The 21369-nt window shown below is 31.2% G+C and overlaps 1 protein-coding gene and 2 long non-coding RNA genes across 4 annotated transcripts; 2 read left to right on the top strand and 1 right to left on the bottom strand.

The window, feature by feature from the left end:
• Positions 1-964: 964 nt before the first annotated feature.
• LOC107399031 (uncharacterized) lies at positions 965-2035 on the top strand. Its single transcript, XR_010334773.1, has 2 exons — positions 965-1627; positions 1675-2035. It is a non-coding gene; the product is annotated as an uncharacterized LOC107399031 (long non-coding RNA).
• On the bottom strand, positions 2022-10534 carry LOC135266654 (uncharacterized). Its single transcript, XR_010334774.1, has 2 exons — positions 10383-10534; positions 2022-4205 (listed from the first exon to the last, which is right to left on the bottom strand). It is a non-coding gene; the product is annotated as an uncharacterized LOC135266654 (long non-coding RNA).
• Positions 10535-11518: 984 nt separating this feature from the next.
• On the top strand, positions 11519-18515 carry LOC661915 (uncharacterized protein). 2 transcript variants are annotated; one of them, XM_064357763.1, is made up of 8 exons: positions 11519-11690; positions 12433-13492; positions 13539-13806; positions 17387-17517; positions 17567-17711; positions 17805-18041; positions 18138-18216; positions 18268-18515. In XM_064357763.1, exons 2-8 carry the CDS (start codon positions 12974-12976, stop codon positions 18467-18469), a joined length of 1581 nt encoding a protein of 526 aa, XP_064213833.1. In that variant the 5' UTR covers positions 11519-11690; positions 12433-12973; the 3' UTR covers positions 18470-18515. The 2 variants fall into 2 exon arrangements, with proteins under 2 accessions (XP_064213833.1, XP_064213834.1); XM_064357764.1 differs by lacking the exon at positions 11519-11690 and having other exon boundaries at positions 12711-13492; positions 17808-18041.
• The last annotated feature ends 2854 nt before the right edge of the window (positions 18516-21369 follow it).

Below are 21369 nucleotides of genomic sequence, written 5' to 3'. Positions count from 1 at the left end.
CAGTGAATGTGTGTAGAACAAAAGAATTATCTAGATTTATCTACAGGCTGCTCAAAAACTGGCGCACCAACGCAGTGGTACGTTGTTGAGAGGCACGTGTAGATCACGGGAAAAATGTTAAAAAAATTCCTAAAGTCATATTTTAAAAAATCTTGAGCTACAAACTTATTGTGTTAACTTCTTTAGTTATCATTATTTTTTTATATTTCTATGTTTCATACCAGGTAATCGTTCCGTAACAAAACGATGAATAATTATTTTTAAATTTACTATCAGATTTTAGCAGTTTTTTTAATTAAAAAAAATTAAAATTCATCCAAAAAATCACAATGTGTAGATGTGCCAACACTGGGAATTATTTCCTAGGAAACCGTTTCAAAAATAATTTATTTTTATTGTTGATCAAATTCTATTGCGATAATGACTGTTAGACAACGTTGCCACATATCATTTATCTAAAATTAGTTATTTATCAATAACTTTAATTCAAAGAATTTTTTTACTATTTTTACCTTTATATGTAACCAGTTCTCTACCACATTTTTTTGTTTAAGATTATTAGAAACCATTTACAAATTTCATTATGTAAGTAATTTAGTTTTGATAAAAAGAATGTTGTTTGCGCTTTGCATTGATCTGAGACACTTTTATTTATATATATATATATATATATATATATATATATATATATATATATATATATATATATATATATATATATATATATATATATATATATATATATATATATATATATATATATATATATATATATATATATATATATATATATCTAAGGGCCATTAAGTTAATTTGCAACTAACAAATTAGCAAATTTGATTTGATTTGCGTTGTTAACTTTTAACAACGAATTAAATTTTAACAAACCATTTTATAAACGGGCCCCAAACGTTATATTAAATAATCACACTAACAAGAAGTAATAAATAATAATTAACACGAAAGTATTTGAATGGCATTAGTCGGACCATTAATTCAAAAATATGTACGATATAAAATAATTGAGAAATTTTTTATTCAGTAATTTGTTAAAATCGGGTAATTAATTATGAAGTCGCAATTTATGGCACTTTTTACACATTTCTAAAAAAATTATTGATGAAACTAATTTTTATCGAGGATTAATTTTTTATTCGTTTTCACTTTTGTTAGCTCTTTTGTCACAACTAATAATAATAGACAAAAGTCTTGTATCACTCAAGGATGAAATATCACGGGATTAAACTATTGAAGCTGGATTTTTAACCACTAAACAAATATTTGAAGACGTAATCCGTTAAAACACTGGATTAAAAGAGAATTAGGACAAATTCAATTCAATTTTATCGAAGAATCAGCAGATTAGACTGTTGTTTATCCACCACGTTTATAAAAGAGATTCTGCTCTCGATACCTCAGTAGATATCGCAATGAAAGTGCCAGTACTGATAGGACTAGCCCTCGTGGGCTTGTCTAGTGCCAAATACGAGGGCTCAACAATCTTGAGTTTAGCATTGAAATCGAAAATGTTGGAACCGCCATTCAGGCTGAAAAACACTACCACAAATCGAGACAAGCTTTAGGTTTGGGAAAAATTACTTTTGACCAATATTTACGCCACGCTGAGGTAACACTTGGAAAAAATAACTCCCGTTTTTAGTTATTGTTTTAAAGATTAATGCTTATTTGGCCCAACTGGCTAAAGACTACCCCGACACTGTCACTCTAGAAACAATCGGACAGTCGTACGAAAAACATTCCCCGTTTTCATTCCGACTACAATCCGATCTATTCTTACAGCATCTCCTCTTTCACGACAGCTTATACCGTTTATAGGTATGTGTCTATCGAGGAGAATCATCGGCACGACCATCAATCCTGAATACCCCGAAATATTGTGGATTTCATTTCCTGATCAAGCTGGTTTGGGTAACTGAACCGTTAAAACCCATCAGACCGGCTTCCAATTATTAAAGTCCAATATCAAAAAGGAGTCTTTGCATTTCTACTAAAACAATATAAACTTTGTAATTCATGTTTTATTATAACTATATATAAATATGAAATGGAACAGATTTAGTTGATCGAAACTGAAATTAACATGCCGCGTTGAACTTAAAAATAGCTACTTTAAATTCAAACAAAAACTGAACCGCAGCTTTTGGTTTCTCTGGTATGTTAAGAGACAAGAATTGCACTTTCGCAACAAGTGTTAATGAAAGGTTCACCCATAGAATTAACAGCTATCTCAATGCGACCTTCTAGCGATGACTCTCTAGCGTCAAGTTGCAGATCATCCAGAACGTGAATAACATCCTCGCGTCGCAGGCACATCACAGATCCTTTCTTGTCAGAATCCACATGCATTGCGATAACAAAAGAAAGAGAAGGAGATTTCTTACGTTCATCAAAATACTTCTTATTTGTGAAAACATTGTAGTACCGATTTTGAAAGATTTGTTTAAATGCGTCTTGTACAGTATTTGGACCACATTTTAATTCCATTATTATCCCAGATTTATCATTAAACAGTACTATATCAACTTTGGTGTTATGAATTGGAATTGTTATTTCGTTTCCGAAGAGAAATCCTGCTTTACTACATGTCAATGTAATTATACTCTGTAAAGTTGCCTCATTCAATGGATCGATAAGTGTTGAACGTTGAAGTAGGCAGGTTATACTATTTTGAAAATTTGCTAATTCTTCTTTGAACTTTGCTAATGAATCACCTTCATCACAGAGAATGGTTAGCTTAGAAAATGATGCTGAACAAGCGTTAGCCAATTCACTGTTAATACCAAATCTTTCAAAAAAATAAGCTCGTAGCAGCTTCATAAATTCATCAATTAGCTCAGGGATAGGTATTTGGAGTTTGTGATCATCAAATGAATATGTTAAGTATCCTAGAGATACAAGAAATCGAACAACTATTTCTTCGCGACAAGTCAAACTTTGTTTAGCTAATATGTTATGCAAAGATTTCAGATCACTTAAGTCTAACGGTTTTAACGTAAATTGAAAATCTTCTTTAACACCTTGTAGAAGTTCATACAACAACCTTCTCACGCTACCCTCTTCAAGTAGTTTATACATATTGTGAATGTAACCAGATTGTTGCCAATAATTTTTTAAAGCACCTTCTCCCAGAGATAAATTTCCCAAAAACTGCACAATCGTTTGAGGATTATATAGGCATTGTTTCGAGCCATTTAAATACCCATTATATTTAGCCTTCGCTTTTTCTCTCAATTCCTCCTTTACTGCAAACCGATTAAATAGAGTACAAACTTCATCTTCAGTGAATCCATAGAAATCTTGGCACGGATTGTTGGTTCCGAATTGCCATCGCAATACATTACCCAATAGGGTGGAAATCGCTACCCCACCCACATCCAAAATTCCTGTAATATACGCTCCCTTAAAGATCTCAGGAAATTTTTTTAGAGCATATCCAATTACTTGAATTGGGAATGAGGCAGCTTTCTCTAGCTCTTCAAGCTCAGTCTCTGGATCAGCATTATTCACATTATACAACGCATTTGAAATGATCGAGTCGTACTCGTCAACGAGTAGAAAAACCATTCTTTTATGAAACTTATTCAGATAAGCTGCCAAGCATCCCAACCCCTCGATTACTTTGTCATCTGGAATTCCTGTGTATGTAAATTTGTTACACCATTGTTCGCAATGCTTTTTTTCATAGTCTTCCAACGGTGACAATTTGGATTCGTAAAGGTATCTGTATTGCCTAAAAGCTTCCGATATAGCGCTTCTACACACATTCACTGCATCAGATTTGCTTGTCACGTCATCACAACAGAGAAAATTTATTTTGATTATCGGATATTGTCCGAAATGAGTTTTTACAAACTTCTTATTCTCCATGACTTTTAACTGACTTTTGAACCTTGCTGAACTGAACAGTTTGTAATTGTCTTTTTCTTCCAAAACCGTTGTTTTCTCCTCTCCATTTTCATCTACTTCCAACTCCAAGAATCGTTGCATCATGGATAAGTTTACAGTTTTGCCAAATCGGCGCGGTGCGGTACACAATACCATAGGTCGATCGTCCGTTTCAAAAACTGCTGACATCAACGCACTTTTATCAACAAAAGTATCGGATTTCAAGACATCTTCAAAAACCGGTGAAAGGGTAGATTTTAAACGTTTCGCCGGATTATCCTCCATAATAAACAAACTGCCTGTAACAATGAATGAAAACCACGAATTAATGTTTGCACAATAAATCGAAAAATACTACAAAGAAATGGGAAGCATGATAGACAAACCTTGAGTGAGTTTAACAAACGTTGAATTTTGAATTAACCCTTTAACTTATAATTTATGCAATAATTACGTAAGTTTGAGTATGTACAATATGCACCTTTTACGGACATTGTAAGTCAATGGATTAATGACAAAATTCAAAATAGAATTTGTAATAGCTCTAAGCTCTTTATGCAATAAGCTGCAAAAAACAAAGGCATTTTGCAACGTATTGCATACTAGTATTTTTTACGAATCAGTCACGAAAAGCAACCATTTTGATATGAGTGATTTTGAAGATTCTTAAAATCAAAGAAATTATACGAGTCTGCTTATAAAAACGGATGTTTCTCCAAGAGGATATAATAAATTTGATTCCTTGAATATATTAATGATATTCTACAGAGTGGAAAAAAAATGATTTTCATCAAGTCTCGTTTGGATTACTGATGTAAAAATACGTAGTCCCGCTATACGCAAATAAGGACGGCAGTACTCTAACCAAAAAGAATTGAATATTGCCATTCTCGATTTACCTTATGTGTCCAGGTCGGATGTACGCCTCTAAAATGTAGGACAGTAGGTATTTTCTTATAAACTGTACATGGAAAGTGCGTGTTACTACAGTTCCGAAAATTGTAATAATTTGTAATTGTCAATTTTATTGATTGATGACATTTATTGACAGAAATCCCAATGAAGCGGCACAGGAAACATTCCATGAGAAAAAATCTCACAAGCAACTAGATGAAAATCATTTTTTTCCACTGTACTTTTAAACAATAATTATAAAATAATGTTATTTTTTAACACTAGTGATAAAATGAAAGGCGTTTGACAACTCCAATGACATATCAAAATACCTGTTTTTCATTACTAAATTGTAAAAAATAAAGCAAGCAAGATTGACCCATAGTATTAACTACACACTGTTAACAAGCACACCAACAATTCAAAAACAGTTTTAAATCTTTTATACGGAACAGAAAAAAATAAACAGGTATACCCTTGTAAGTTAACCTTTATAAGTTAATCTTTACCCAAACTCTGAATAGATGTCTTATACTTTCTTTGTGAGTATAAAATTAGTCTCGAAAAAATTGACCTCCACAAATGGTGTGAGTTTGGTGGCTTATACTCTAGCAGGTGTAAAAAACAAGCATTTTTTTGTTGTCATGTACCTAATTAATAATCAGATAAATTTTCTAAAATAAATTAAAAAATGGCAAATACTAAAGAAAGTAAAATTGTAGCAGAATATTATACACCATTAAAAATAAGACAACAATCTGACCTCCAGCAATTTAAAAATAGTTACAAATCTTTTACTCAAGATAAAAAACTAAATATACCAAAAAAATATCAAAGAAGTAACTCAAAATGAGAAATCGTAATTTTGCTATAGAATATCTCAATTCGACCGTAAATAAAAAACTAACAAAGACAGATTTTTGCAAATCTAAAAGTATTTCCAGAAATTCCCTTAATATAGGACTAAATTCAGTTGGAATTAAGATTGCATGTAAAACGAGAACAAACGGGAACAAACCAGAGCAATCCGGAACAAAAGAGAACAAATCGGAACAATTGGGAACAAAAGAGAGAAAAAGTAAAATAAAAAATAAAAAAATATTCGATAATGTAGAACATAAAGCAGGTAGTCGTAAAAATACAAGTTTAGATGAAGAAGCAGACGAATTAATTAGTAAATCTTTAGAAACTTTTCAGTCATAAATGGACAAACTAGTTTCATACATTCCCAACGATGAGAAAGAAAAATGGAAAAAAGATTTAAAACCTATTATTACTGAAATAGACAGATTAGAAGATGGAGCAAAAATAGTTGGTTTCAAACAAGAAGTTGTAGATAAATATATTGCAAGAAAAGCAGCTAATTTATTCCTTGAACAATTAATTATGACTGATTGTGAGCTAGAGTCCGCTAATAATAAAATAGATGAATTGGAATATAAATTAGATAACTACAATAATTACGATCCTAAAAAACTAGCAGAATTAAGAAGCAAAACAGTAGTAATACCATCAAACATCGATGATGTAAAGAAAAGAACTTTGAAAATATTTGAAAGACATACTAAAAATATGAGAGCAATAAATGAAAAGATTCAAAAATTGTAAATTAAATGGAAAGTACTGTATTCAAGAATTTAAATATATTCAATGAAGAATATCCAAAATTCCGAAAAAAGTTTTCAAGTCTCATTCAACAAGTTAATAAATTAAAAATTATTATTTTTGTTCTTATGTTTATTATCGTAATTGTAATTATTGTTTTCTTAATTTATTACTTCAACACTAATAAAAAATAGCGATTATGTTATGTTATATTATGATGATACTAATACGTGTCCATAAGCTAATGTATCTGTAGAATTAGGTAAAAGGTATCTTTTATCATTTTTCCAACTTAGAGACTTTTTCTTTACTTCTTCAGTAAATATATCATGTTTATGACTCCTGATCACTTTCTGCCTATGAAAGTATTCTTTTTGATTAAACAAACAATTTTTGTAATCTTCAAAACTTATTTCTTTCTTCAATACTGCTTTTTTGATACCTTTTAATTTTTTCGAAACAGACGTTTCAGTTCTGTAACTGTACATTTTTGACCTTAAACCTATGCATTCTAATATCTTAATACCATTCAATTCATCTTTGAACTTCCCTATTACTTTCTTATTTTTATCCGAATATAATGGATGATCCTTTGGATAATCAGCTGTATCAAAATAGTCGGGATTGTTTTTCATAAATTCATAGAAATCGGAATTTTTAATCTCATATATAAAGCTATCAGTGTCTCCATAAAGAAGTTTTACGTTTTCATTAAATTCTTTTTTAATTACATTGTAATGGAAGTTATACATTAACAATTTCGATAAATCTAATACAGCTTCAGTAATAATTATAGTACAAATAACGTATCGAGAGATTGTAAGATCCAGTCTTACGGATATAATTTGTTTACGTTACGCATAGTAAAATAAATGATACTTTTATAATTATGTGTTATTTTAGAATTTGGGAATTATTTCTCGTTTTTTTATTAAATTTATACAATTTTTCTATAACTAGCTTGCGAAGATATCATATACTACGAAATTTTTGTACTAAAATTAGAGAAATCGCTAAAACTCCTCGTTCTGACATAAATATAAAAACTTTTTTGCGCAACAATTATTTGAAATTTAGAACCGCAATTGTTTCAGCGATAAAATACAGAAAAAACGAAAACTGTACTTTCGATCAAAAAGCAGAAAACCTGAAAAATGATATTTTAAATGGACCTGCACATATTTTTGGTAATCATTCAAAGTGCGCTACGTATTTTTGTAAAACAGTTGGTCAAATAACAAATGCAGTTGCATATTCTGACTTTAAAAATAGTTACTTGTTTGAGTTGTTCATGCAGGCATTAAAACCAGTTGCAAATTTATCTTCAAGTCTATTGTATGATGTCGATAATAATTCTGTTGAGTCATTTAATTCAGTAGTTAACAAACTTGTTGGGGGTAAAAGAATAAATTTTTCAGAACGCGGTTCTTATCATGGCAGATGCTTTGCGGCAGTCGTAAATGTAAATAACAAAAACAAATTTGTATTTAAAATTATGGAGAAAATATCAGGGAATAGTGGCATTTACACCACAAAATTTTCAAATCGCTTATTAAAAACCAAAGAACTTCAAGCTACAAAATTAAATAAAAGAAAAATTCGTATTCAAAGTGCAGATTCGGATTATGGTGCGACTAATGACATAATAGACATGCCAACAGAAACATATGACAAAATAAAAAATGAGTTCTTGAATGATTTGGCTGCTTGCGATATTTTAAAAATTCCTTTGTTAACAATTGGTCAACGTAATAATGAGCATATTAATATGAAATGTACGACCAATACAGCGAATGCTGTAAAAGATATCTTGTATCGTGTGGGATTATCTAAATTTAAAAAATTACCCGAACCACTACAGTGGGAAATTGATAATGAAGAGAAAGCAAAGGAGAAGTTTGAACAGACCACAGGTATAAAGGTAGATTCATGCGGCTTTTTTGTTGATAAAGAAAAAAATTTTTTAGGTGTAACACCAGATGGGTTAGTGGGTTTAAATGCTATTGTTGAAATTAAATGTCCACTTAGCGCAAGAAACACAAATATTAAAACTGCCATAGAACAAAAATTGATTAAATACTTAGAAATAGATTCTCAAGATGATAGTAAAATAGTTTTAAAAGAAAAAGATAATTACATGTATCAAGTACAAGGTCAGCTCCACATTACTAATCGCCAAACTTGTTATTTTATAGTATACACCTCTACAGATTTAAAATATTGTATTATTGAGAAAGACGATAGTAAATATTGGAACGGAAGAATGATAGATTGTCTTGAAAATTTTTATATGAATGCCATGTTACCAGAAATAATTGATTCAAGTCATAGTCGCAATTTACCATTACGCAGCATAATAAAAAAGGATTTGTAAACAATATTTCAAGTTTAGTTTTAGAGATTTTTACATAAATACATAATATGATGATAAGCATTTTAATAGTAATTATAATTTTTAATTTGAACAATAAAAGTAAAAAAAAACTTCCTCAGTGGGTTGACACCTTGTCGTGGTGAGGGAGCTCAGTAGTTCTATCACAAAACCTGTGCAGAACGAAGCTAAGTACAACCAAAGTTTTAATCATCTTTTTTTATACTTTTTTTAAAACAGGAATAATTTTATTGTTAAAAGTATTCAAAAAAATAGCGAGCGTGATTACTCGTATTTCAAAATCTCATAAGATACGTTGATAGCAGTGTCTACAAAAAAACGTAATGCAAATCTATAGGTACCTAATTATTTTGTTAAAAAAATTAATTCCGAAATCATGTGCTTTAATTTTATACCACTATTAGAGAAATCGCTAAAATTCCTATTTGTGCCGATACATTTCTCTGTCTTGAACAAATGCAATAAAATTATTATCTTGTGGGTCACCCCAATGGTGGTTACCTCCAGCGGTGCGTCCTAAACCCGTCATAAATCTTCTTCCAGCTAGCTACGCATTCGAAGAAGGATGCATTAAAAGTTGCCTACTTACAATTTAATTTTTGCTTTATATCTAACAATTAAGAACAGTTAACAAAAATCTAAAATATCTCAGGTCTGTATTTTTAAATTTCCAAAAAATGTTTTTTTTTAAATTCTCAATACAATGCACCGTTATCAAAAATTCGTATCAACTTCATTAACAGACATTTTATTTAATAATAATGGTCAAGCTTATTTGCCTGTAAAGTATGCTATTATAAAGTAACTGCGAAAGGCAATTAGTTAACTTTAACAAACTAGTTGAGTTTAATGAATAATTGGTATTCTGAATATAGGTATGCCTTTCTTCCGATAAATGAGATTATTCACTTACTTCCAAGTATAAAAAAAATACCTATTGTGCGATTTGGACCTAAGAATAGTGTTGTATCCACGATTTCGTGATACTTCAGAAAGGGGAAATATTAATATACTCGGTGTAAAATTCAACAGATTTATTCTCTACAAACTTCCAACAACTTACAACGTTACAACAATTTACTTTTAGCTCTACATCGCGTCTCCTTCCCTCATTTTTGTGACGGTCCTTTTTAAGAAGGAAAAACTACCTGCTCCCAGAAGGGGGGCGTCACGAGCGGTTAAGGATTGAGAATTGCATATTTAACAGGAAAGTGAAAGTTGTACATTACAACAATAGAAACAACTTACAGTACGAGTCAGCGTTAAGCAGACATTTTCTCTGCGATATTTAAAAACCTTTACAAAAACACAAATTCAGATAAGCAATTTTGCCTACCGTACAACACGTGTTACAACTTCCTAGTGATAACAGTATAATAAATATAATTATTCTAGTTATTATGTAATTACTGCCATGTTTTGGACGCGAAAACAATTACAATATAAAAACCACGTGGTCGTGGGTCAGGATTCAGTTATTTGATTTACTTTAATTTTAGACACAATCGTTGAAAATAAACATAATGTCAGACGAATTACATTTTACTTATAACATTTAATAAATATCAAGACAATCAAGACTTACCTGTTAATCGATGCACAACACGCTCACGACGCTCACACGCTGCTACAAGGTGTCAACTGTCAACCACAGAACAAGGGCACCAGAGAAGGGCACAGATCTCTCTAATCTGTGACAAGGGTTAGTTCAAACCGCTGCCAACGGTCGCACGCAAAAACCCTTAACCTGTCCCAAATCCGGGGAAATGAAAATTTCCGGGAAAAACAACCGGAACTTGGCAACAATAAATCAAGTAACGTTTCGTACTTGTCTTTTTTTCCAAAACAAATGTCATAGTCACAATGCGAGAAAATAAGTGCTAAAGATCGGTTCGTTTTCTCATAAGATGGAAAATCCTCTAACCAAAAGTGAGGAGAAGAAGTTCGGGTACCCCAAAGTACGAGATTCGGACGTTAAAAATGAAAAACCCAAAGTCGAAGTTAGGCGCTTGCAGTACGACCCTAACCCTAAGGTCGGGGACTGGAAAAAGACGTGCTCGCCCAGCTGTTGCCCCTCGTTATCGGGCGAAGAACGCCTGGTTTGTATAATTTGATTCGATTTTGGGACCAATTTTCAAAAACGCAACTTGGCCACACTGTAGGGCGGCGTTGCCGGGTTGTGCCCTGGCGCACTTTCCGCAAGTTTATCGAACAGCTGGTAGGATTACGTAATTTGCGATAATATCCAACAAATGTGCTTTGTTGTCCCGATTAGGGAAAAAAATCAGTGATAAGTGGTACAGGGACTTGGAAATAGGCACCAAGTGGGGTCGCTGATGTGGCAATGCCATCTAGGTATATTGTATCAGAATGGCACAAACTACGTAAATTTGTATTACAAGAAAACAAAATAACTTGTTTTTAGATGTGCACACCTTTAATAAATTTTTTTGGTAAAGTTGTCTTTTTCGCCTATTTTTTCTGTGATGTCCGAAAAGGGATGATCAGGTAATAATCCGTTTTGACCTGATAAGATGCGGTGCCGAATTTCTAGGACTCGAACACGTAAAGAGAGGGTGCCCGGTATTTGGGGATTCAATAGTGCCCAATTTATGCACGCCTGTTATCATAACTCGCCTGTTTTGCTGATAATATTGTCCGATTTTGGGAAATAGAAAATAAAGATGCAATAAATGATAATTTACTGGACACCCTTCACAGAATTCTTGTGAAAAACATTTTAACAAAACACATGGGAGATTCCCAGATGGGCGGTTTATGGTTTATGGTTTACGGTCCTTTTAAGCAAACGCCGCCTGATGCGCAAAATAGCTTTAAACCGTTTGTTGTCGGTGGAGAAAAGGAGAGCTAGGGATCATAAACTAAATGAGGGGTACGTACATTTCGTTCATGAAAAATTATTTAAAATTGGGACATATGGAACTCGTAGTAAACGATTCTACCGAAAATTCTTTTCACTTATCACACAGTTGTGTAATTATAATTAATGAAAACAGTGATAGTACCAAGTTGATTGTAGTCTGACTGTTCATGTAAAGCTCTAATAAATTGAGTATAAATGATAATCTGTTAGCAGGCCTGGTAATTCAGCCTGATTTATTTCCGATTTTAATTCAATTTCGGATATATTTTTTAATGTATAGTTGCATATGGGTCCATCCTGACGATCGCTATCAACTATCAAAAAATTCTGTGAAATAAAAAATGGGGCGAAAACTGCAATAATGCATTTGCGGAGCTGGACAAGATAAATTTTTTTAACATTGTTCCGACAACTAAAAGGCCATAATTTTTTTTTTTAAAACGTCTTTTTTATTGTTGAATTGGTGGTCAAAAGGGCATTGTGTGACAAAACCGATTTCGGGGTGAAATGGGGCGAAAACTGCAATAGTGCATTTGCGGAGCTATAAATATTGAAATTAGGTGAAAAAGTGGGAAAAATTAAGAAGCAATTTGTGGTAAATAATTGAGTTTTTCGCTATTAGCAAAGTGACTTTCTTAAAATGTCATTTTTAAGAGGGTGTTTAGTGTTTTTTCGGATTTTTATTTTATTAAACGGTTTCAAAGCTGACAACCAAACATACATCTACGCAAATTGAAACGTATTTTGCTAGTGTGAAACTGGCTTCATGTTCGGGTTTCTTCGGAATTTCGAGGAGCTGGTTTGGGGAGCTGTCTTCACACAAATATGTGTCCAGCATTGACGAAATATGTCAGTAGCGAAAACTTGGGTAATTATACAAAAGTGCAATACAAAATATTTCTTACTATCACACATATAATGCTAGTCTATAGCGAGGCAATTGCGTGTAGTTTTAATGACTAAAATGATAAATAATTTCGCTTTTACTGTACATTTGGACTCCCCAAGATGGGGAATTTCTTTCCTTGTCAAAATTTGTGCAAAAGTTACTAAAAAGTGAGGTTAGAGATTTTAAGATTTAGGGGTGTTTTTTAATTAATAGTGCATTTTACCGCAAAGTTTTGAGTGAAAACATAACAATTACAAATCCTGGAAGATAATTAAAGTGCTGTTTCTTGTTGATAACCCCGTGTAACCCCATGGAATGAAGTGAGGTTAGGACATCACATACCTATTATGTCATAAGAGGGACCGTCTAAAAACAGTCATATTTTTGGTAATAAAGAGGCAAAATGCTTAAAATAGGCCAAACCGTACTAAACAACCTCAAAACCGGCAAAAACCTGAACGTGTCCCGATTGCTAAAATCAACCATAGCAGAGGCAAAAGTGAGCGAAATCCAGGAAGAACCAAAGCCAAAAAAATATGAGAGGTCGCAAAATAACATGGTTGCGGCTGTGTTTGCGTCCCTTCAAAACGAAGTCAAAACTCCACTGACCGATGATAAAATAAGCAAAGCCAGTGACATTAACGAACTGCTTTCAATATCAGAGGGTAGCGGAGTCTCGCGAAAACATGCCCTGAAGGTCGTTTCGACCCTGGCCGAATGGTCATCATCAGGAAAAACTCAGTTATCGGAGTTTGAAAATGATCATCGCTTTATCAAACTGTGTCGAATTTTGAGCAAGGGGGCCAAAGTCAACAGAGCTATGGTGTCAAGGAGTGAAGATTTGTCGACTGTGCTTAGTGTCACAGCTGATGATGAGGCCGCAAGGCTTATAAATAATTTAACGTTGCCGCAAATGATCAAGGTGAGGTGTTTTTTCTTGTTTTTTTTTGTCTTCATTTTTGTAATAGGTGATGTCAACACTCACGATGAGAAAACGTCGATCAGTGCTTTTGTTACGCACGCTTGCCTATAATATAGCAGCCAGTGGGGAGACACTTAATTTAAAACAGAGCGCAGACTTATTATACAGCATGTGCAACTTGAACTTTATTGATGATAATTTACTTGCAAAAATTTGCGAAGATGTGACGATTGAGATTAAGAAGGATTTTAAGAAAAGCTCAGTCGTGGGATCAATCGTTACCAGCATTGGTCTACTGAAATATAAAAACAACGGTTTGTATTTCTGTTACTAAGGCAAAACCCGATGACTCCAAAAAATATTTTTATTTTTAATTATTACGGATAATTAAATAGTTGGATGTGACATGACGTACAAGAAAGTCCACGTTTTCGGTAGTCCCATTAACGTCGCCAGATGGCGCAGTTGTTCCCAGCTAGCCTGATTTAATAACTTTATTTAAAACAACAAAATTACAGCGAGAAAAAAACATTAAATTCTTAATAGTATTGTAAACTTTTTATCCAAACAGTATTATTTTAAAATAATTCAAACTTAGCTTTTGCACAGTTGCCATAATTTTCACAACGCTCTGAATACGGTTGAAAAAAAAATATCTCCAAACGTTTAATTCTAATTTTTTCTACAACCATTTTTTCCTACATATAAAACTATACAAATGTATAGTTTTTACTTCAACAAGGCTAAAGCAGTACCCATTTGAGTGACTTTTTGGTCTGTTTTTGACGAACTTTTGCGAAATAATTACGTTTCTGGCTGAAAAACGTGCTAAAAAAACAAAGGTAATATAATTTTAGATTAAAATTGGTGATTTTTCGGTTTTTTCTAGCGAAATGTTGAAAAATTTTAGCTCTAAAACGTGTTTAAGTAGCCAGAAAGGTAGAAATAACATTATACGTTCGACTGAAATAAGTTGTTATAAAAAATTCGCTTGCAATAAATGCGTCACTGAAAGCAAAAAAATTTGTTTAAAAATTCGAAAACCGCAGAATTAATACAACTTGTTTTGAAAAGTTTGAAATATAATTCATTTATTGGCTGTAAATATTAGGAGAAGGAAACATGATGGTTCTAAAAACTAAAAAAAAAATGTGAAAAAGCACTAAATTTTATTTTTCATCTAATTTTAGCGGAACAAATCGAAAAATATACTTTTAAACTTTCGAAAAAAAAAAACAAAAATAGTCCCCTTTTTGGTGTATTTCTGTAATTTTGCGGCTTCCTTATCATGAAATTTTTCAAAATAGGCTGAAAAATGTGCTTAAACACTTGAAAAAACAAGAATTATGTTGTGTTAGTCTTAACTTTGTTTTTTTCGGTCTACTTCGGCGAAATCTTCTAAAAAAACTGAGTTTTATAACATGTTTGACCAACATTTGTTTTGAAAATTCTTATGCAAGAAATTCCTTAAAAAAAAACAAACAATAATTATTAAAATGCCATTAATTTTGCTTTACTTTTGTGACTTTTAGACGTTTTTTGACCAAATCTTGTAAAATAAATGTCTCTTGATGATGTGTGGTTGTTACGAAGACAAACAAAATATATGAGAAAAAAATACTTCCAAAGTTACGACTTTTTCTAAGATATTTAGCACTTTAAAAAATACAATGGTTAGACGATTAATGAAGAGAATAATTTAGAGAGATTTTTTGAAAAAAAAACGCAAATGCTGGTGTTTATTTTTTTATTTCAGAACATTTGTTCTCTGATGTATTAGATCGAGTGAAACAAGCTTTCTTTACACCTCTGTTTTTTACATTTTTTGTATTTTTAATTGTTGTTTAAATAATGATAAATATTCGTCTACAATTTTTTTTCTCATATTTTTCTTGAATGTTGAACTCAAATATAAAATTATTTTTTTACGTAAAAACTTCTCAATTTCTTCAGTGAACTGGTAGAATTTAAAATAATTTTTTGCGTACAGAAAATCGAGCAATTCGCCTCCTAGTATTTAGTTGTCCAAAGATGCAATCAAATAAAAAAAACGCAGAAAAGTGAAAATTTGTTTTGGAATTTCTTGAAAGACGCTTATTTGCTCGCCTCCAACCCAGTTTCCCTTCCAGACTGGATCCTGGCGCACGGATTTGGACTGTATTTGTTGGCAGTGTTTTAAGAAATATTAAATTTTATTTTTTTGTAGTATTTTTTTTCTGAAGTTTATCGTCAAAAGTAGTAGCTTTTTACGAATTTGATAGTGAGCTACATCTGCTAAAAACTTTCATTTGAAAAATTATTTTATCAATTTGTCCTTTCTAATAAAAATTTACGTCTACCAATAACCTCCAGATCTAAAATTAATTATTGTTTCTCGTTTCATAAGTTTATTACATTATTATTCCTCTAATTTTTTTTTATTTCCAATAAGATCAGTTTTGGAACTTGAATTAACTCTTGTTCTCTTCTTTTTATGATTTTTTAAGTTGTTATAAAATATTTGTTTATTCTTTAATATACACTGAAATCCAAGTAGTTTGGCCCGAGCAAAAATATATATTTCTAGTTGTTCAAAAAAAAAAACATTAATAGCATAAACAAAGGTTAGGTATGCTAAAATATTAATTTTTCGGTAACATGTTAATTGATGATTATAATTAATACATTCGTAATATCACAGTTTCTTTACAAAAAAAAAAAACAGATTTTTTTATATGGGAATCTTTAGTTCCACATTTTTTTTCTACTTTGGTTCCACAAATTGCTCATTGTGAAACCGAATGTAGTTTCAAGAAACAACAAAAATAGAAAGTAGAAAAAATTGTATATAACACTCGCGACTTAGTTGTGGCACTCCTTCGTGGTGCTCCAAAACTATTCGTGCCAATAGAACGTCTTATAATAATATACTATTTTACAATTTGTATTAGACAATCATATTTATTACGAATTTTTTTCTTGCCGCTCCAACGTAAAAAAAGAAGGACTTTTACCATTTTATTATAAATTTCTCCAAAAAAGTATTTGATTTAATGATTTTTTTGTATGTTGAACTAATTGATCGAAACTTTAGATCATTAATAATTTGAAAATTAGAAAAATGTTTAGTTGGAACGAGTAAACCTAATTTTTGTTATGTTTTTCGTCAATAAAATTGCATACTTTCTACTTTCTACTTTCTATTTTTGCAGGGTATTTTGTAACATCAAATTAGTTTGTTGTTGAAAAAAATATGGTTTTCGTATAATGCTTTTTAAATCATATTCTACTGCACTATATCTGTTATACAGGCTGATTCAAAAGTTACGAACAAACTTTTGTATGGTGTCAAACACAAAAATGAATTGAGGGTTTTTATCAAGCAACTTAATTTTGGCTTATTTTTTAATTTGTTTCGTTAGCAACGGTATCGATTTTTGTTCTTTTGTTTCCTATAGTGTCGAATTTAATTTATTGTCAAATTTGCAAGCAAGTTTTTTAATTGTTTTTTACGTAATAAGACATTAATTGTTGTTAAAAAACAACAATTAAAAAATTAACAGGTATTTGTTAATGTTCCAAGAACTTTTTTTTTCGCTAACTAAAGTCAAAAAAATGTGATCTGAAGCAATAAAAACTTAACTTAAAAATTTAACTATGAAGAGCAATATCTTGTGAAAAAAGACTCAAACAATTTTTTGTCATAGGAACTTTAATTCAGTTTGATGTCCTTTATCGGCACTCGAGAGATTGTCCGGAACTTTTTAATCACCCTGTATTGTTACGAAAGAATAAACTCAAAATTTGGTTTTATTTTATTGTATTTTTTAAGCAGTGTTGACATATTTCTGTTGGATCTATCGGGTTTTGTCTTTCTCCTTGAATATTTTCACAAATTATTTATTTATTTTTTAGAAGTTTTGGATTCACTGAGTGAATGGATTTTGCAAAACCATTTGATTTGCCGACCTCAGGATGTTTTCAGCTTATTTGTGACTTTGGCTACAGTCAACTATTTGCCAACCAATTCTGAGGAACTGTTCAAAGTAAATTTTTGTCCATTGTTTTCATTTTTTTCTGAAATGCTTCTTCTAGGTGTTGGTGCCACAATTAACAATTTCAGAAGCAAGGAAACCTCTGGTGTGGTTGGACTTTGTTTGGTCACTCGTTATTTTAAATCAGGCCTCTCAGAGTCATATTTCTAGCGTCCTAGCGCCGGATTTTGTTGAAAAAATTGAAGGTATATTATTTGTTCACCTAAACCTCTGATCAAAGTGACCTGTGATTTTGAACTTGGACTGATTTAATAGTTATTTTTTTTTTCATAATTTAGTAGATGCGAGTGTGTTTGGGAAAGTAAAACTGTTAAATATAAACGGTGCCGCTAAATATTTGATGGAAGGTTTTACCGGTGAGACATTGTCGCCTTTGTCAGAAATCCACAACGTGAATATTGTTAGGACGAAGGAAAACGGAGAAATGGCTGAGTGTGTTTTAGACACTTTGAAGAACTTGATTCAGTCAGACAACTTAAATTTTGATGTGAACACAGGACTGGGGTTTTCCATAGGTACGAAAATTTTCAAATAAAGTGAGCTGTGACTTTGAATCAAAGTCATAGGCTACTTTGTTTAAATTTAAAATTTCAATGGAATATTGTTTTTAGATGTTGAGTGTTTACTTGACAAAAAATGCAATCCACTTCCAATCACTAAAGAAAATTCCAACAAAACTGATTTCACCAAGTATGTTACAATTTTTCTGCTGTTTGTCTTAATTAAATTGTGAATTTTCAGGATTGCTTTAATAGCATACGATTACCATAATATGTGTATAGGCAAAGTGGAACCTACTGGTGCTAATGTCCTCAATTCTCGACTACTTGAAGCTTGTGGTTATAAGGTACTAGCTATTCCTTACACGGAATTTAAAATCACGGACAAGTTGGTGCATCGAGTCCAGTATCTAGAAAGCAAGCTAAAAAATATTGTCAAGTGAAGAATGTAATTTATTATAGATAAATAAAGAGACTTTTTGAGTTTTATTGCGTTTTTTTATTTGTTCTTGTATGATTTTTTGTTCAAAAATACAAAAATCAGTTCAGACTCGGTCAAACGTTGTAAAGGCACAGTAAAGGTATACAGGAAGTCCGTTTTTCGACTCCCACCACGAGGATCTCAGTTATAAGAGGTACAAGGTTGTTTTTCAGAAAGTGAATATTTTAATGCTGAACAATTATTTGAAAAAAAAAATGATGTGTACGTCATTTTGAATTATTGGAAAAAACGGTAATTTCTAGTTTTCGTTTTTATTTTTTCAAGTTAAAACCAAAAGAACTGGACGTTTTTAACTAGAATCTTCTTCATCAGGTACTTTTTTACAAGAAATCTAAATCTCATCGCATTTTCCAAGATGTATGTGATAACACTCTTATGGACGCCATATTTGAGATTTGTGTTTTTGAAAAGTCTTTTGTTCTTGATTACAATGATGTTTTACATGATACGAGGTCGGTTAAATTAGGGCAAAGTTGGGCATTTGTATGCTGAACAGTAATCTGAAAATTTGATATGTCATTTTTAGTTTCTGAATTATTGGGAAAAATAAAAATTAGTAATTTTTGTTTTTATTTTTTTAAGCGAAAACTAAAAGAACTAAACGATTTTAAGTAGGCCATTCTTCAGGCACTTTTTTACAAGAAATCTAAATCTGTCATTGCCTTTTCCAAGGCGTTCTTGATATCAGAGTTACAACACTCAACTTTGATACTTGTATTTTTGAAGTCTTTTTATTCCTGATTACAACTATGTATCACGTGATAAGGTCGAAACTTACAAACTGTTTAAAATTAAGAAAAATGCATTTTTGCCTACAATGCTTTGGAAAAAACGCTGAAAAACAAACTAAATTTTGAGAGTTCTATTAAATATGCGAACAGAATTTTCTACAACTCTGTTTTGTTTTTGGTTTTGCGAAGAATAAAATTCTAGCTTATGATGTTTTGTTTTTAAATAAGTAAGCAATTAAACCTCCAAAATCTATAGTTTGTTTAAATATAAAATTGCTGTCGTTTTTTCCAAAGCACTCTTTGCTTTTTTTGTAAAGAACGACCAATTACGCCGATTGTTTTTAAATTAACATTCTTTCTTTTAATAGAAAAAATGTGTTGAAATAGACATCTGATTTCAGTCTAATATTCTCAGAAAAAAATATCGTACAAGTTTTTATTTTTTCTAAGTACAAGTGTTGAATAGAGAACTGAAAAATATACTGAACATCAAAAACAGTTGAGGATTGCCAATTCAAAAAATTGAGGATGACAGTTCAAAAACATATGAAGCCGCTAACAAACTTTTTTATGTAAAGATGGCGATTTAAAACAAAAAATCGACCATTTTTTGCAACAGCCTTAGGTACATATCTATAGGTAAGTACAAAATTTTATGATCTCTCTGTATAATTGAGACATATATTTGACAAAAAAAGTATTTTACCATTTCAACTTTTTAAAATTTACAGTAACATTTAATAGGTACTATCATTTTATCTATAAATACCCATATTTTTTTTTGATTTATCGATAAGTATCAATTTTCGATATTTTTATATATCGATGTTTATCGATAATTTTAAAGTATCGATTATCGTTATTTAAATCTTAATATCGTCCACCCCCAGTTAGCGTCACATTTTGTGAACAAAAACAACAAAAATAGTTCTTTACTTACATATCTTTAAAATCAATGCACTTTCAAATGTCGTGAAATACATAATTAACACCAAAAATTTGGAAAAAACGTTTCAAAATATTTCGCAGTCATAACTACATTATAAAAAGTCGTTTTATGTTTTTTTAAGATGCGAGAATCGTTCAGATTTTCAAAAAATGAATTCGTTTTAAATCCTGATTTACGGTTTTAAACTCTGATTAGGAGGTGTTTAACGAGGCATAAGTGCTTTAGTTTCGTTATTTTTTCAGAGTGAAATTCCATCAGAGTAAAATATAAGAGCCAAGCCTAGCCAATTGGCCGCCCGTGTACAGGTCCCAAATATTGCGCCCCTAATTAAAATAGTAGTTAAAAATTACTAAGTTAAATAAATGAAAGCAACTGTTTACTTTTAAAATACTTGAAATAGTATATTTATATAAAAATAAAACTATTCGTAACAAGAATAATTTTAAATTTTGTGCATGTACACCAGCTGTTGGGTATTTACATATCTAATATTTACACAATTTACTCAATAAATTCACCTTACTTTACTCTAGGCAGATTCTTTTTCTAAAATATAGTTTATCTAGTCCATTGGGTATTTCTTTTTCCACTGCAGGAAAGCAGGAAGTTAGGAAAATTATTAAATCGATTTTGGTACATCGTCTTAGATAATTTTTGATAGTTTTTCTAAAAACGTCCTCTCTCCACAAGCAGGAAGTGTTAATATCAAGAGAACTTTAAGAGCAACAGTAATAATAATAATACATAGTGGAAAATGCTGATACTGATTGAGATCTGATATACTAAATAAAAAACGTGAATTTTAAAATAACTTTTAGAATCTGCTACTAGTTTGTTCTTATTTCCAAATTGCTTTTTTTCTCGGCTTCACAATTTTGTCGATTAACTGAATGTTTAAAGTACGTTTTTACTTAAATTTGTCAAAGGTCTAAACAAGTTGTTATGTTTATGGTTGGACATTTTACCAAAACTTACTTTAACTTAAGAAATCGAATGGTAGACCAAAAAACTATTGGAGATACAAATTTGTAACTACAGTTGAATGAGCCACGAAAAAAACTACACATGGGTCTTTTTTTCTGTGTTCAATTAATTTTTCTGATTTTGTTAGCGATTTAAAACTTTTGTATTCGCACACATTTATTCCTTCAATGTGTTGAG

This window comes from Tribolium castaneum, chromosome 7 (assembly GCF_031307605.1).
Source record: "Tribolium castaneum strain GA2 chromosome 7, icTriCast1.1, whole genome shotgun sequence".
Classification (NCBI taxonomy): Eukaryota; Metazoa; Arthropoda; class Insecta; order Coleoptera; family Tenebrionidae; genus Tribolium; species Tribolium castaneum.
This window is presented reverse-complemented; position numbering and strand designations above follow the sequence as displayed.